Source organism: Pseudopipra pipra, chromosome 19 (genome assembly GCF_036250125.1).
Source record: "Pseudopipra pipra isolate bDixPip1 chromosome 19, bDixPip1.hap1, whole genome shotgun sequence".
NCBI classification, from domain to species: domain Eukaryota; kingdom Metazoa; phylum Chordata; class Aves; order Passeriformes; family Pipridae; genus Pseudopipra; species Pseudopipra pipra.
The window spans coordinates 340,825-353,783 of NC_087567.1; the positions used below are offsets into that span (position 1 = coordinate 340,825).

General features: G+C 45.0%; 1 protein-coding gene and 2 long non-coding RNA genes across 4 annotated transcripts in view; 1 reads left to right on the top strand and 2 right to left on the bottom strand.

Moving 5' to 3' along the window:
- Positions 1-5,814: 5,814 nt before the first annotated feature.
- LOC135424385 (uncharacterized) lies at positions 5,815-10,635 on the bottom strand. Its single transcript, XR_010435183.1, has 2 exons — positions 8,013-10,635; positions 5,815-7,910 (listed from the first exon to the last, which is right to left on the bottom strand). It is a non-coding gene; the product is annotated as an uncharacterized LOC135424385 (long non-coding RNA).
- A 428-nt stretch (positions 10,636-11,063) lies between these two features.
- The window catches only part of LOC135424383 (myosin-1B-like), a 32,579-nt gene continuing 30,683 nt past the window's right edge, over positions 11,064-12,959 (bottom strand). Inside the window, exons 35-37 of the mRNA XM_064675575.1 lie at positions 11,878-11,982; positions 11,703-11,798; positions 11,064-11,288 (exon numbers count right to left, since the gene is read on the bottom strand). Coding sequence (XP_064531645.1) covers positions 11,079-11,288; positions 11,703-11,798; positions 11,878-11,982 — 411 coding nt within the window. The 3' untranslated portion in view covers positions 11,064-11,078. The remainder of the gene's footprint in view (positions 11,289-11,702; positions 11,799-11,877; positions 11,983-12,959) is intronic.
- Positions 11,264-12,959, top strand: part of LOC135424384 (uncharacterized) — a 53,899-nt gene continuing 52,203 nt past the window's right edge. For both annotated transcript variants that reach the window (XR_010435182.1, XR_010435181.1), the window contains exon 1: positions 11,264-11,880. This is a non-coding gene — a long non-coding RNA (uncharacterized LOC135424384). The remainder of the gene's footprint in view (positions 11,881-12,959) is intronic.

The following is a 12,959-nucleotide window of genomic DNA, read 5'->3' on the forward strand; positions in this document are numbered from 1 at the left end:
TGGGCGATCAGTCCTTTTCATAGACCCCATCTGGCCACTAACTGCTGTTCCTAAGATTCAGATTTGTTTCTCTTTCATTTTTTTTTTTTTTTCCATGGAGGAAGAGCCTCCAATTTCTCCTTTTGATTTGTTCTTGCTTTGCAATCACTAATGAGGTGTGAGTTCAGAATTACCATCTTTGTGCCCATAATGTATTATCATGTGTGTATCCCCTGGCTTGGGGCTGTACAAGCTTTTTATTAATGTAACACTTTAATGAAGTATTTTTATCTCTATCTCCTTTTGGAATTTTAGAAATTCACAATATCTGTTTCTCTGAAATGAGCATTCAGGTAGCCTGACTGTAGCCTTTCTCCTATATCTTTCAAAAGGTGACTTTCAATGTAGCTGTCCTTCATTTAGACAGCAGCAATCTGAGCTGAGCTCTTCAAGGTTTTTTCTTTCAACAATTTTCAGACAACTTTCCACAGTTCTAATTTTGATTCTCTGAATTGTGGTAAATTGTTTAAATCATCCCCTTTTGATAAGCATTTAAGCTGATAATTGCTGATCTATGATCCATTATGTGGTATTATCATACCAGCTGTGCCTTGCTTGGCAAAACCTCACAGACCTGATATCATGGCACACATCCAGGTACATCTATCAGCGGTATTCTTAACAATGCCATTTACAGAAGGCAAGAACTGAAACCAAAACAAAATCCCATATTTTTCTTCAGCATATACAAACCCAGCTTTGTTATATTGCAACTCAGATCCAAATAGGTTAGAGCTTTCATGTAAAATAATGAAGTTTAGTTTAAATTTTGCTTTTCTTATGTTTGATGTTAACAGAATACTTCAATGATGTTTTCTTCGGTTTATTCTCTGATATTTTTTCCTCTGCTTCCAACTTGTTGTTTTTTCTTACTGTCTCCCTTTCTGATATCTTTGCAGGCTCCTGTCCTGCTTTGCTTAAACTTTCTTGTTGAGAAAGCCTCTAGCAGAGTTGCAGTCCTAGTCCACTCCCTGAAGCAACTACAAACTTCATCTTTTCAGTAGGCAAGCCCAAATCTAAACACTAACTTAATTTTTATTCTAAAATTTCTTTCTAAACCTGTTACTACAACTTCACTTTGGCTTGTGTATGAATGTCCTATCTGTAGGAAGAAGGGCTCTGTTCCTCTCAGAGGACGCCTTTTAGCCACTGGAGGTAAATATCTCTTGAACAGATCCTTATTTCATTGTGCAGATAATTACAGCTGTTGGTTTCTCTTGAGTCACGTCTGGTCCTCCTCCTCAACTTGCAGGATGGCTTTACTTCCTGCAAGAAGACCAGCTCTTGCCAAAGGCTTGGATCCATGTTTGCTTCTGCAACATGAAATGTCTGTATTGTGAAGGATGTTAGAGGGGGAGAAGTTTGCTATCTATGAGGAAAATTATTTCTGAGCATAGGCAGCTTTTTTATCTAGCATAAGATACCAGAGCAAGAGTCATGATGGGATGTAGAAGCCATCCCAGAAATATGGAGATTTACCACTTCAAGGGTACCAGGCACTGGGACGGACTGGTCTGCTTTCAGTCTCAGCCTTGTTTCCTACCTTCTGTTTCAGCTCAGCTAAAGCATTCAGTGGGATGCAGGTGTTCCCTGGGCAGTACACAATAGGTCTGACTGGATATTCAAAACAATCCCTCTGTCTGCAAAATCTTTCTGAATTTATTTCCTGAGCTATCACAACTGTCATACTCACTCTGCCATCTGTTCTAGGAGGGTATTCCACTTAGCAATAAGAAACCAGTTCTAAATTATTATCATGTGAACATATTCTGTTTTAGGGTGAGATCTTGAAAGGGCCATTTTCTTCCTGTCTGTCACCAAAGAGCCCTGGGTGAAGACCTCAGTCTTGGCCATCTAACTTTTTAACAAACCTTAGCGTCAAGAAATGGTATCTGTGAATGAGAAAGAGCCAACTTCATATAACACTGCAGAGAGCCTCTGCTATGGTCATCCAGTCAGAGAGAGCCTATTCCATGATTTCACAGCTTGTACCTGGGGCTTAAAATGACACCACTAAAACAAGCCCTGTACAGATGGGCAGATTCCCTGAAGAGGGACCTAAGAACATCTTGGGAGTACCAGAAGAAGGTTCACACCTGACAGCTGTAGGAAAAGCGTGGTCTATGTTTTTTTTGTTTAAAGCAACATTTGACAATCTGTCTAGCTCATGAAAAAGATCTGAATTACTCCAGCTGTCTCCACTGAACAGATCCTGCAGAGTGCACAATGAGAGAGGGTTAGCATAGGTGCATGGAAAAACTTTTTAACCATGATGAACTGGAGATTCGCATGAATACTTGATAGGCTATACCTGTTTGCAAGAGACAGCAGCTTCAGGTCTCATGAGACCAGCAACAAGGAAAGAAAGAGACTAAAAAGAAACCACATGTAGCACTGGATCTTTAAATTACCTTAAAAGTCTAAATGAGTAGCAGAAATTAGTTCCATTGTTGGAGAGGAAATGTTCTGAGCCTGTACACGAAGCATACTTTCAGTTGTTAAAATTCTTAAAAGCTCTAGCTTTTGGTGGAAGGGGCCATTTCGATGCTCTGAACGGCCAAGATACAAGAACGGATACAGGAGCTCAGAAGGAAATTTCATCTGGTGTCCAGTCAGCGACTCCTAGAGAATGCATGGGCTGAATGAGAGAGCAGGACAGCACACAGCAGTGCTTCCTGTGGATACTCGCCAATCATCCACAAATTGCAGGTCAGGGATTTCCTAAACAGATATCTCGGGTATCACACTTGGAAATTTAGGCATCCAGGACCTCAAATATTCCAAGTAGAGGACTCAGATTTATGAGTCATGTTCATATGATCAAATATGTGATTCAAACATGAATTTTAAAAAGCACTGAAGGATACAGAATGGCTTTACCTTTGACTTCTGCCTTCAGAAGTTTTTCAAGTGGCTTTGCTGAACTTGGAACTCCCCTAGTACACAATCAACTCTGAAAATGAGATCAGACGCGCGGCATCCTGCCTGGCTGCGGTCATAGTAAAACTTTGTGGTATTCCAGGGCAGATTTAGTCATCTTTGTCTTAACAGTGCCCAGAGCTGTATCAACTATTTTAGAGTCAGACATAAACGTAGTCTCTGTCTATAAATGGACAGTCATATTACATGAACAGCTTGTGGTGATTCACCTGAGAATAAACTGGATTTGCCTGCCAGGATAATTCACCTGGAGAGATGACTGCTTCCATTCACTTCCTTTCTTGGAAGCAGGCTGAGAATAACAAACCGTTCCAATAACATCAGCCTACTTCCAGTCAACATATTTCCTACTGAGAGGCAGGGCAGGTCCCACCCTGTTACGTGACAGGCACATACTTGGTCATAGAAATGTGACTCATAACTCTGACACTTCGCCTCAGAGTTAGGCGTCAGCAGCAGCCAGTTGTCACAAAACCCTGTTTGAAAGGGTGATGCCAAGCCTTCTCTCCAGCAGTTCACTGTTCACCTCTCTTTCCTTGGGGCTCTGAACAGCCTCAGTTACAGCTGTTACAGCTCCTATTAGCTGCCTACAGAATTTCAAATGAGAGCTTCCCTCTGTCTATCTCACTGCTATTCCTCTTGCTGCAAACTAAACATGCAGGGCACTTCATGGTGGTCAGGATGCTCGCAAAGAAGAGGATAAGCCTGACTTTAGACCACCTCAATGATTCCTAAACATTTATTTTTGTTAGAGCAGATGCTGTGGCCTTGTCATCTCTTCTTCCAGATCTATAAACAGTAGGCCATTGAATGTTTAAGGTTTTTGGGTTTATTGAACGTTTAACTTTTTCATGCTAAATGGAAAAGTCATTGAAAGGAAGAAATTATCTATAAATTGTATAATTACAGTATAAAATAACAAGCAAACCGTGACCACTTGGATTTCAGCTTCTAAGTGTTATACACCAGTGTAAGACAAATAGTTCTGGATAGGACTGTACAATTTATTATCCTGTTTCCAGCAATATCTTATAGCAGAAGTCTAGGGACAAGGACAGTTGCAGAGACACATTTCTGAGAACATCCTCTTTATTTGCAGCAAATGATAGCTCAGGTCTTCCCCCATTAGAGGAGGTATCATTTGCACTATTTAGGGTAGTTATTTTAGGTTTTGAGCCCATGCAAAATTTTGGCACCCATAAAATTCTGTATCAAGGATTTCCAGTGCAGGTACTATATTTTAGAACCTGTCCCTTGCCTGTTTTATCTGTTCAACCCACCCCCAATGACCTAAGAGTTGCATTGATGTCCAAACCTAAACCATTGAACTGAAAATTACGTGCATATGAAGATGTGGGCACGACCTACTTTCAGGTCCCTTTTGACCTGTCCAAGATTACATGGAGAGGCACTGGAAAAGCAGGAAAACATCCTAAGAGGACTCTGATGAAAGGACCCAAACCTTTTTTCAAACATCCTTCTCTCTGGCTTAATATCAGTCTTAGTGGTATGATCTGGGCTTGCCATATAATCTGCAACAGCTCGCTGGGTCCAGAGCATCTGATCTTCTCTTTTGATCTCATGGAGAACTAGGCTTCTGGCCATTTAAGAAGAGCAATCCAATCAGGCAGCCCTCCGGCCAAACTCCTTCAGCGTGTGCTAGTTTGGACATTGGTATTTCCCTGACACTAAGCTTTCCTCTTTGGCATGAATTGCTCATTACTTGAATTCCATCAGGGATTTCTTATGTCATGAAAGAGTAGAGATTCTGCCTGACCGCACTGAGCAGGACTGACTGCTTTCTGTGGATAAAGTTGTTGATCTGTGTGTGTGTGTGCGCGCCTGTATCTGCAGGACATAGATGTCTCCGTGTTTGCCTCTCAATGGTGTCTCTGTTCTACAACCATCTGTGTATAAAGCTGCTATTCTCTCATGAACAATAACTCATACAGAAAAGTCTCTAAGAATTACGCAAGAACTATGTTCATCCCAAGTAGTACTGAAGATGAGGATCCAATCTCATAAAGTCTTGGAAACTCAGCATTAGTTTTCCCTTGAAAGCTTTAATCTTTAAAGTCTCCTGTTGCTGACACACACTTAGAATCAACAGATTAGCAGCAAACTGTCTCTGTAAAGGGTGCTGCACATCCACCACTTGCCTCAGACAAAGACCCAGCAGAGCCCTGCTCAATGTGGCCAACCTTTTCCTCACTCCATTTTCCAATGAGGATCCAACTAGCAACTCGTCCATCTCCCACATTCTTCTCAGCCCGCACAGAGGACTCTCTCCAGTCCCTTTGCTTATATTTCCAGTATACTCTACTTCTCTGCCAACAGCAGTGGGTCAGTGGGAAAAAAGTAAGGTCACTATTCCTGACCCCCTGCAAGCTACACCTGGACCTTGGGCTGCCCAGAAGACTCTGAAGTTGGCTGTAGGGAATATCTGAGGCAGGGATCCATACTGGTATCAAAAAATCACAATGATATTCACTTCAAATATCTAGTGAGGTTTGGGTACTCAGCTGAAAGGAAGGAAGTATCCAGAGGATTTTATCAGACAGTCTCCTGTGGTCAGAATAAGTGCAGAAAGAAGAGTTTCTAAAAAGTGTGTTTCTCTGACTAATAGGGATGGTTCTAATTTGTGGCCCCTTGTCCAACATCATGGAAAGAAAAGATAACAGGGTTCTCATACTCCAGTGCCTCAGAAGGGCAACAATCTGGGGCTGAAGATGACCAAGAAAATTTAAAACAAATGGTGACATATCCTAATGATGTAATTGTAACAAAACTCCAGATATGTAAACCATACATAGAAAAAATACATAAAATAAACAGTTTTTCAATTGGATTAAAATTTATTAGAAATTTTATTATCAGATATTGAAATTTCTCAAGGATTTTGGGTGTTTAAGCAAGGGTCAGAAGTACCAATAGATGAAAGGAAGCATGCTCCTGTGAGTGAAGCTGAGTGGCTGGAGATGGACAGAATATTAAAATTAACAGATAAAATAAGAATCACAGAGTGGTTGAGGTTACAAGGGAATGCTGGAGATGACACTGCAGGTGATCTGGTACAAATACCCTGGACAAGCATGACCTCCTAGAGCAAGTTGGCCAGGATCATGTCCAGACAGCTTTTGAATGTCTCCAGTGATGGAGATTACAAATCTATGCTGTAAAAATGTAACGGAAAAAAGACAACACTGGAATCACCACTTTGAGGACTTACAGGCTGAAGTAGGTGATTTGAAGTAGGTGGCTCTCACACTTGGACAGTGTGTGAGACAGAGGCTTCATTCCCATGCTGTCCTTCCCTGACCACCACCCTCCCCGCTCCCTGCGTGGTCCTGACCTTCATGTGCCTTGTACCACATCAGTGCTTCTGGCCTTTCCAGTGAATTGATCAGTCCCTAAACAGCAGAATGCAACTTGCTTCCTGCTACATTAGTGAGTCCAGCTGAATGAGTGAAAAATGTACATTGAGGTCTCATCTCCTACTCCAAGCAGGGCTGACTTCAAAGCTGGCTGAAGTCGCTCAGGGCTTTGTCCACATGTATCCTGGAAATCCCAACGATGGAGATTTTACAACTTCTCTGGGCAGCCTCTCCCAAGGCTGCAGCACTCTCCTGGTAAATAATGTGCTCCTTTTGTTGAAAAAGAATTTCCCTGGTTTGCAGCATGAGACCATTGCCTCTCATTCTTTCACCTGCAGGAGAAGCTTGGATGCATCGGAATTCTCACCTCCCTTTTCAGTAGTGTCTCTGCAATGAGATCCCCCAGCCCTCCCTTCTGCAGGCCAAACAAACCTAACCCCCATCACATCTCCTCACATGGCACATGCTCCTGCTCACCAATACTGGGGCTGTTGTTGGAGCCTCTCCAGTGTGTCAACATATCCCATATAATGGGGGAGTTTTCTAAAAACTGCACAGAATACTGCAGATGCAGCCTCACCAGTACCAGGCAGAGGGGAATAACCACATCCTCCATTTGCTGACCACTTGTTAATGCAATCCCATGACTGTTGTTGCTGCAGGGAAGCACTGCTGACACAGGTCCAACTTGTTTTCCACAAGAATCCCAAGGCCTTTCCTGCAGGGCTGCACCCTACAATCAATCCCCAGTTTGAACTGACGCATGGAGTTGTTTTGTTCCAGGTTGAAAAAATAAAGCGATTTTATTTTTCAGAGAATAGAAACAAATATATGAGGTGAATTAGACCAAATTTATCATGTCATTAAAGAGTTAAACCCTCATTCCTCTCATGCTGAATGTGATACTAATACAAATATGGAGCAAGGGTGGTACATGGTAGCCCTGTTTCATACCTGAGAAATCTTAATTTTCTGCAGGAAGTTCTGATGTCAGTCACAGACATAAGCAAAGGGGCTGTAACTCAGCACAAATTACCCTTTTCCTAGCAAAAGGTCCTGCAGGCTTGAAAGAGAAGCTGGTAGGCCACTGGAATGAATCCCACTTCTATCTGTTCCCCTAGGACCTCAAAGGAGGAGCAGGCACCATTCCTAGAGGGGATGAGCTCTGTGTGGTTTTAAATCAGCATTTTAATCCTTCTTTTGACTTTGCAGATAGGCATACTAGCAAGAATTATCCTTTGTATACACTGAGGTAGGACACAGCTCCAGCTCTTGTAATCAACTAATTTGTTACTGTTCTAAAATAAAGAGGTTTTTAATTCCTACAAGAAGAGATAATTTATATCTCATGTTACCTCTGGTTCAACTAAATGAAAAATGGTACATTTCTTGTTCTTAAAGAAATAAATAAAGTTTATTTTGAAAACCCACCAGTTATCCTATTTCAATTTCCTTCCAGCTTTCCATATTTTTTTTGAGGCAGACTCTTTTTTTGTCCCCTTCTATTTTCCAGAATTGCCTGCTTCTCTTCAGAATGTTAAAACACACCTGCATATCCTATAAAGTGAGTGCAAAGAACTAAGCAGAGAGATATAGAAATACAAAAACCACTGAGCTGGGAACAGTCTAGAGTTGCTACTGGAATTGCTGAGCACAGACCTCTGTTCAGGCCCTTGCCAGGCTCTGGAGGCTCCACACCTCTCTCCTGCCTTCTCATTCTCTCTGTGTGGAGATACATGGCTGAACAGGGAGCAGTTTCTGAAGAACAGATGACACGAGTGTGTGCTGTCATTTTGGAGGTGGCATGGTCTGTGGTCACAAAAGGAAGCCAATGAAGCTAACAGGCTTCTATACTGAAACACTCCTACAGTGAGACAAGTGATCCCACAGACTGCTCCTTCCTGCTGCTGCCCAGTGTGCCAAGGTACAGCCAGTGCTGGCTCCTGGGCCATGCTCATGCATCTGGGCACCCCACTGCCTCTCCCTTCCTGATATACTGGGACAAGCAAAGGACTCAGAGGGCTCTGTAGATCTCATGACAACTACAAAGCACATCTAGAAGCTTCTGGGAGTGCAAAGAAATTTTCAGACAAAGGCTTTTCTTTCAGCTTTATAAATATGTTTTCAGCCATCATCATAATGGATCAAAAAATAGCCCCAAGAACACTCCCACAGAACAAAACTCCCATGCAAGAGCTGTTTCTCATTCTTTCCATTTTTTTCTTGCTTTATGTACAAATAAGATTATTGAGAACAGGTCTGTACTTAACAAAAGGATAAACCCTGCTAATCTACTGATTTGTCAGCTAGCATTTTGCTTATCACAGCACTGTTTGTTGGCTGGGGCAGACGTGGTCCCAATGTGCACAGCTGCGCAATGAAAACTGCATCGTGTCATGTGAGAGTGTGGGCAGGACATGGAGTTTGGGGGGCTGGACAAAACGACTGTTCAAATCACAGACTGCTGTGTTTGTGATCTGGCTGTCCACATCCATCTCTGACAGCACACAATGCCATGCTGGAGAACATGTAAGCCAGAGCCAGTGATGGCAGGTAGCCACACAGCTGGGAAATGAAACAATGGGATGATTTTTGTTAGCTTGACAGGCAGAGATGGCAGACCACTGTCTGATGGGGCGCAGCAAACAACACACTGGAGAGCCTCGACCAGCACAAAGGACTCTAAATGCGAACAGGACGAATGGCCACTCAGGATGCACGTGGACTACAGCCAGCAGTGATGACAGGGTATAAAACACAGGAGGATGACAGAAACTCAAATGAAACACAGTGTAGGGGAAAAACTGATGCAGATCAATACACTAGGAGAAAAGAATGACACAGAAGGAAGGGCCACTGAGTGCTGAATGTGAATGGGAGAAGACAGGAGCCTTGGCTGGGGTGACCAGTGGGTGTGGGGTGACGGTACTGGTGCCCGGAGACAGAAATGGGACCGAGAGCAGCCAGAGCCACTAGCTGTCACTTGGGCCACGCAGCTGAGCACAGCCACCCGGCACAGCCCGGCATGACCACGGCCCTGGAGCCAGCACTGGCTGTGCCTTGGCACGCTGGGCAGCAGCAGGAAGGAGCAGTCTGTGGGATCACCTGTCACAGTTCAGGAGCGTTTCAGGACACTTCACAATGAGCCCCTGGAGCTGTCGGTGTGCTTCGAACACTGTGTCCTCTCCCGGACAAGGAGGAGCAGCTCAGCAAAGGCCTGTGCTGGGCACCGCGGCCAGACCGTCCCCCTCCCTCCCTCCCTCGCTCTGCTCCCGGGGCGGCTCCGCCGATGGGGCGGCAGCGCCGGGGCCTCCCGGCGGCTCCGGGGGCGGGCGGAGGCTCGAGTCTGACCCCGCTTCGGGCGGAGCCGCCGGGTGCGACCCGGGCGGGCCCACACCCCCCTCATCCCGCACGCACCCAGCACACCCCTTACGCCGCACAACCCTCACCCCACGCTCCGCACACACCCTTCACTCCGCACACTCGTCCCTCACGGCCTCGGACCGGCGGTGCCGCAGCGCCCCCGTCGCCGCGCTCGGGCAGAGCGGTTGGTCCTGGCGGGGCTCCCGCCGCGTCCCGTCAGCCCCCGGGGCGGCTCGTGGGGGGCTCGGCCGGGCCGAGCCGCGCTTATGGCAAAGTCACCTCCCTCCCACCAGGAGCAAAGCCCTCCCCTCCTCTGCGTGTCGAGCAAATCGTCTGACTCGCACTGTATGGAGGAGATCCGCTCCGTTCCCCCTTCTCCCGCCCCTGCATGGAGCGGGTGCTCTCCACTTCCCTCCCTTCCTCAAACACACCACAGCCCACACCCACACACGCATAAGACACACAGACACAGACATACAGAGACACACGAACAGGCGCACACAGACACACACACACACAGACACACACACACACACAGACACACACACACACACGCGCGCGGTGTCGGGCGCTGATCCCCACTCACCCCCTCCGCTCCTGCCAGATCCGCAAATACGCGCTGCCCGGAGGAGCCGCTGTCCCAGTCCCCGCAGGGTTATGCCAGGGACTGCTGCGGAGGCAGCAGAACAGAGCAGCTCAAGACCCTGGTTACAGCCTGACAGAGATCTTCTCTGTGTTTTCCCTAATTCACCGTTAGCTTCCCTCAACCAGGAGAGTCAAAACTGAGGAAAAAAAAACAGGAATGGGCTCCCATTGCCCTAGTGAACCACTGGCAATCCTGCTGCATCCAGTCACAAACTCTCACTGTCCATCTTGTAGTGAATCAATACTCCTTACAGTCACCTGAGCATTAGTCGGGTTTATTTTTATTTCTCACAACTTCTACTTAGGGTTGGCTAAATGTATTAGTTACACACACACCTGGTTACTTGAAGAAAGTAGTGAGTTATTTGAAGAAAGTAATGGGTATCTGCTGGATACACAGAAGTCCATATCAGGAGGGAGCCTGCCACAGCTCTGGTCATGGACCTCATTTCTCTGATTTCTAAATATAAAAAAAGGAAGATAATGTAGAGGATATTGGAGCAACTGAATTATTTGTGGACTTGTTTCAGGTTTGTGGCTATTGCAAATGTACTGCCATTTTCCTGATGAAGAGATATTATCTCCCAATCATATTTGGTCTGACTCTTGGGAGTCACCGAAAGGACTTTCAAAACACACTGGTTTTGAATAAGTGCCAGTTTTTGGCCTTGAGGTCACTCCAGTGAAAGAGTGAGAGGAATACAGCTATGGCTGTATTCAAGGTGTTTGGGCAGAGGCCTTTGTGACACTGGCTGCATAGGAATGGTCCCTTTCTGCATCTCTACAACTCACCTGGCCTTCAATGTCACGACTTTTGGCTCGTAACTTGTTAACCTGACATTCGGCAATATCAGCTCGTTCTTCGGCCTCTTCCAGCTCGTGCTGGGCCTTGCGGCATCGCGAGAGATTAACGTTTGCCTGTTCTTCCTGGAAGTCAGACAGCACTGTCAGTGACACAGACACAAATGACATTGCCCTGTTACCATTAACACCCGTGGCTGTGCCACAGAAATGTCACCTGGTTTAGCCTCACAGGTACATACCTGCATGGCCAGTACCCTGTGCATTTCTATGTAGTACCCCTTGGAGGACAGAGCAATTAGTCCTGCTCAGTTCCAGCTGGGAAAATTGGCATGTGTGGCTCCAAAGGTGCAAGAGTTCCAAGATAATTATAGCTACGCCCACTCTGTTCTGAGCTGAATTTTATAAAATAAAGGATATTCAAAGGCAGTGGCCATTGTTGCCCTGTCAAACTGAGTATTCAAATATTTGAATGAGCTAGAGAGCCCAGACCTTTTGGAAATCTGTACCCAAGCCCACTGAAAAAAGACCTGCACTCACAGCTTCCTCAGCCTGTTTCTTGTATGCTTTCACTTTTAACTGCAGCTTGTCCACCAGGTCCTGGAGCCGGAGAATATTTTTCTTATCCTCTTCAGACTGTAGGAAGTGAAAATCATGTCAGCTTTGGAACATGGACCGAGGTCATCCACATAAGAGGGCAGAGGATTTGCAATACCTGGTAAGTGAGCTCCTTCAGCCTTCGTTCGTACTTGCGAGCTCCTTTCAGAGACTCTATTCCTCGTTTCTGCTCAGCATGAAGCTCATTTTCTAACTCATTAATCTGAAACACAGAATTACGGTGAAGATAGCAAGCTGCCAAGAATGGCTGCTGATCCTGCTGTAGGATCCTGGGGACCAGAGTTTTGCAGATAAAGGCTGCAGAGAAAGTGCCAGACAGAGCAGGGCAGATTCCCGTAGTTGCTTCTTGGGTCTAGACTAGCTAAAAAATGCTCACCATGCTATGTTAGTTGTGACATAGTGTATGAATCCATAGTTATTTATAAAAGGATATAGAAAGGTAAATTGTGCATACTTAGAGCATTTATAATCAGAATTAGGCTTAAATCTGTCAGAGAAGAAGAAATTGAAACAGAGAAGGGAGGATCTATCAATATTCACCAGGTAAATGGTGAAAATCAGTTTCATTTGTTATCTCTGACTCCAGCTCATCCTCATGAATAGTCCTTAACAACCTCCCAAATGCTCCATCCCTCTTCTGCAATGTGTATGAGAAAAACCTGAATTCCAGTGTTTTTATTTCTGTGTGGATGTTTCCTTTCAAAGCCAAGAGCACCAAATTCCCAATCAGTTGTGCTGTATTTTGAAACAGAAACAGCTGAAGAGCACAATAAGTGGGTCAGGCAAGTAGTCCACCTAGCCTAATGCTCTGCTTCTGAGAGTGGCAGCAGCATATACTATTTAGGGACAGCATGGGAACCTGGCTGCTGTCTACTCCCTTCACACTTGTCCAGTTTCCGTAGCCGTTAGATTAGAAGTGTAAAGTGTGGCATATCTATGCCTGTTCCCTTAAGTATGTCTATAAACCTGCTGATTTCTACTCCCTTTTTGAGCCTTTTACCATCTGCCTCTATAGCCTCTCATGGCAGCACATTCCAGAATTTCACTGCCTACTCTGTAAAGTACTTCCTTTTATTTATTTTAAACTAATCTCCAGGTGAAGATGTCTTGGTCTCTTCAAATAGCAGAGTCCTAGTCTTGTTTGTCAATACTCATAAGCCTTCACCCCCAGATCCTTCT